At 28.4% G+C, this 4,280-nt stretch overlaps 1 protein-coding gene across 1 annotated transcript in view; it reads right to left on the bottom strand.

Annotated features, from left to right (window-relative positions):
* Positions 1-1,165: 1,165 nt before the first annotated feature.
* The window catches only part of LOC108752717, a 7,105-nt gene continuing 3,990 nt past the window's right edge, over positions 1,166-4,280 (bottom strand). The window contains exons 7-11 of the mRNA XM_018493749.1: positions 3,581-3,833; positions 3,365-3,465; positions 2,733-3,062; positions 2,097-2,372; positions 1,166-1,228 (exon numbers count right to left, since the gene is read on the bottom strand). Of these exons, the coding sequence (XP_018349251.1) occupies positions 1,166-1,228; positions 2,097-2,372; positions 2,733-3,062; positions 3,365-3,465; positions 3,581-3,833 (1,023 nt within the window). The remainder of the gene's footprint in view (positions 1,229-2,096; positions 2,373-2,732; positions 3,063-3,364; positions 3,466-3,580; positions 3,834-4,280) is intronic.

Raw genomic sequence — 4,280 nt, 5'->3', positions numbered from 1 at the left:
ATAGAATTAAAATTCTTAATGGAAAACATTAATACTTACTCAGTTATTAATACTTAATCTTAACACATAAATAAATCAATAAACTTAAAACTACGACATAAGTTTTCTAACTAAAAAAAAAATATATTAAATTAAAAGAATAAAAGAGTAAGAATACGAACAAATAAAAAACTGATGCCGATAAATATAGCATAAAATAAAATTAATAAGTCATTATCTACTGTAACATAAATAGTCACAGTGTCATATTAATACTCGAAAACATGATATCTTTTGATTATATAGTTTTAAATTGTACTATATGTAATTTCTATAATTTCTTATTGTTTCCGTATGTTGAAAACTTAAAGCATCAAAGATGAGTAACATGCCGACTGATGGCAACGCAATTTTTATGCGACTATACTAAAATTCTACCCAGACAATTTATCTAAAAGACGTCATAAAGACATCATAAAAACTTTTTAGGACGTACATTGGGACCAAAAAATACCTAAAAAGCATTTTAAAGATATCTTCTAGATATTGCATGTTATCTAGATAACTTAAAATTTACATTCAACATATTATCTTACTATATCGTACGTCGGGTAATGATCTTCTGAAGATTATACAAAGCTCAATATGGAATATTGAAATCCATTTCTGTCTATAATATCTTATTATTCTACTTAATTGTTTACATTTATATTTTTCTCAGTAAATTTTGATATAATATTGATATAAATTAATTTGATCCTCAGGATATCAAATTCAACATTGTTAATAATTATTAATTTTTATTTATTATAAATATATTTACGACAGAAAGGTAAGTATAACAATTCATAGTTAGTCACGGAGAACTATTACTTTAAAAATTATATACTTTACACAAAAGTTAAAATAAAAATAACCTTTTATTTTTCATAAAAATACCTTTATTTTCGTAAATAGTAAATATTATTCTCATAAAAATATACAATATAATTGCACACTTACCGACAGAAAAGATTCTAGCGATGCAAAATGTTCGCTGTCTTGAACTTGAAATTTTATTAGGCATGTACCTCATTAAAAATAAAATATGAAATTTTGTGAGATATTAAAATGAATTATGAGACATTAAGATGAATTTTTCCGACTTCAATACTAGGAATCCCTCTTATAGGACTATATTTTATAATTATACATCATCTTCACTCATTTGTCGTAATAACGTAAAATACGACATCGCTGTACTCAATATCTATTGCAAATATAAATAATATTATATTGTCATAATTATTTAGTAAGCGTAATTATTAAAAATACGTAAAAAAAATCAAGCAGAATAAATTAATTATGTAAAGATATTATAATTGTTTTAGCCAAAAAGTAGAAAAATATAAAAAATTTTCTTTTATAGGATGTTAGTTAAGTATGTTGTATCATACTCAACAGAGCGATTCTTTGTTTATTTCAAGTAAAAAAGTCCATATAAACATGTGTCCGATACGGCTTAGTTTCCAAAATAAAAAAATTTAAACGTGTAGTAATAATCTGTTTATTTAAAAGAAATACAGTTTGAACTAGTCAAAAACTAGACAAAAACAGAAAAACAAAGCCAGGCTTCAGTATGGCAACATACTTAACTAACACCCTGTATATTGTTTACAATTTATCTTATAGTTTTTCCTACACAGGTATCTAAGTAATTCGACTATCGAATAATAGTGGAATAATTCTTATATTTAAATATTTTAAATTTAAATTTTATTCTCTCTCTAGTACATTAATCCATGCAAAATTACCGGAAGAGTAGGAATCTAACAGCGTTTGATGGATCATTTTAAGAATTAAAAAACTTTTTAATTTAAAGTGCCATATGGAAAAGCTTATTAACGTAAAGGTTAATCTAAAAACTTAAATAAGAAAAGTGTCAGAAGTGCGAGATATGTATATATCCTTATCGACATATTTTACAACTGCGCAAAAATGTAAAATGCGAGTCGTGAGTGTAAAGCATTGCACGAAGAAATAACTGGCTCCGATAACGTTGCTTTTTACAACTAACAGTAAATAAATTTCTTTGAGAAAATTTTAAAGAGCCGTGTCATTTATTGCGTCGCACTTACCCCCATAAAAGTGTCCAAGGATATAACTGTAAAATTCCCAGCAGTTAATATGCATGGCCGACGTGCTCTAATCATAATCGTAATTAACCCTCTCTTTACTGCCCTTCCTAGATCGTTATCGGGTAAAAGATACCACTTAGAATTGTAAGCGGCATCAGAGATAGCTGTGCTTTGCACAATTATATCATTACACGTCCATGTATAAATAAGCAGCTGGATAAGACCGCCCACGAAATGAAAGGCAAAAATACACTTTCTGATAATCACATCTGTCGCCTGCAAACAAAAATGGCAGATTGAAAATTTTAAAAAACGTGATAATATTAATCCTTTTAGTGTAAAGTTTATATTATTTTTTTTTAATTTGATGTTTTTTACGATCATAAACATTTTCAGAAATTTTTCTAAAATTTTTAATTGCGCAAGTAGACTGATATTTATGTTTACAAATTACAAATGTTGGAAATAAATATAAGAGTTGAAGGATTCAATTTCATTTAAACGCAGAATTGAATTTATCAGATCTAATTGCCTTTCACTTTTGAGAAAACGCTGCAGTGGAAATATAATAGAGTTAACTGGCGAGTAAGCACAGCGGGACGTGAAATAAGGAGGCGATAAAATTCGAAAGCTCACGAGGAACTGAAATCCACCGAAGCAGATGACTACACTGGAAAGCAGCAACTGTCCGAGTAATATAATGGCGAACACGCGTTGCATGTTACGCACGTAACATATGAGCGTGAGGTGCTGCTTCACACAGTCTCGCAATTTTTTGAACATCAGAACTGCAACATCCGTTTTCAACGGACGTTTCTGGTCCGTCGTATCTCCGATACAATGTTCGGCAATGACTTCCACTTTATGAGCCAAGATTTTCAGCTGCGCGGCCGCGTGAATGTTGAACGTACTTACAAAATTATCAAAGCAAAAAGTACAGATACCCGAATGCATCGTCGAAAGTGACTACAAATATAACCAAAATAATGCGAATTAAATGTTTATATACAAAATTAAAAATGTTAATTTAAAATAATAAAAGTGATAGAGAAATTAACATATGCAGTGCAATCTTGAACTTTCAACTAACAATTGTTAATTTAAAAGAATACTTTTTTATATAATTAAATAATTTATTCTAACAAAAAAATTTTTTCTTTATTAGAAATGAATAAAAAATTTAATTAATTATCAATTGTATCAACAAAATTGTTAGTTATTAACATGAAATTAAATAAAACTCATCATTTTATACACTGTTTTATTACCTGTATAGTGTAAGTAATTTCGTAATACGGTGAATGATACGGAAAGTCGATCCACAGTTTGAAAGGTAAAACTTTCTCTGTTTCGTTCTTTTCTTGAGGCTCTATTACAAACAGCAAAGAAATATTTGACGCGCTGTACAGCGTCGTTTCACGTGGCAGTTTGAAAAGTAGCATTACAATTCGCCAGTATAGTGTAAGCGGAAAAGAAAATTATACCAAAGAAAGGTGCGAAGATGTAATTAAAAGTCGCGGTGTAAACCATAAATGTAAAAGTGTAGATCATAGTCATCCCTAGTTTGTCGTATTCTTCTAGAATTTGCGCGCTAGTCTCGTCGTAAGTGACACCCCAAAAATTCTTCTCAGCAAAATGAATCAAGTCCATTATCATGTCACGATAGAACATGAAACTACCTAATTTCACTAGTATCATTATCAAGAGCAACGTTGCACATAAGTTGGATGTGACAGCCTATGAGTAATAAAAGTACCAAGGATTAAATAAATCTTATCCCTCATATGAACATTCTGATGCTGCTGTGAGAATGCAAATTCATAAATAAACAGATAATACAAATAATTTCGCTAATGTTGTTATAACAGGCACGTTATTAGGAAAATAATTAATTAATTACATTAATGAAATTATTAAAAAGAGAGATTTGGTATTAAAAAAGTTGTAAGTATCAAAAATAAAAATTTTGCGGAAATAATAACATTAATGATGTTGGTTTCCTGTTTATTTGTTTAAGAAGTATTTGGCACATAACAGTTTTTATAAATATATGCTATAAATATTCTCACATATAACGTCAAATATTACTATAATATCTTATTAGTTTTAGCATAAAAAATTTTTTAAGATAGAATAAAATTATAAAAAACAAAATATGATATCTTACACTCTCTTTGACATGCA

This window comes from Trachymyrmex septentrionalis, unplaced genomic scaffold (assembly GCF_001594115.1).
Source record: "Trachymyrmex septentrionalis isolate Tsep2-gDNA-1 unplaced genomic scaffold, Tsep1.0 scaffold62, whole genome shotgun sequence".
In the NCBI taxonomy this organism is placed as follows: Eukaryota; Metazoa; Arthropoda; class Insecta; order Hymenoptera; family Formicidae; genus Trachymyrmex; species Trachymyrmex septentrionalis.
This window is presented reverse-complemented; position numbering and strand designations above follow the sequence as displayed.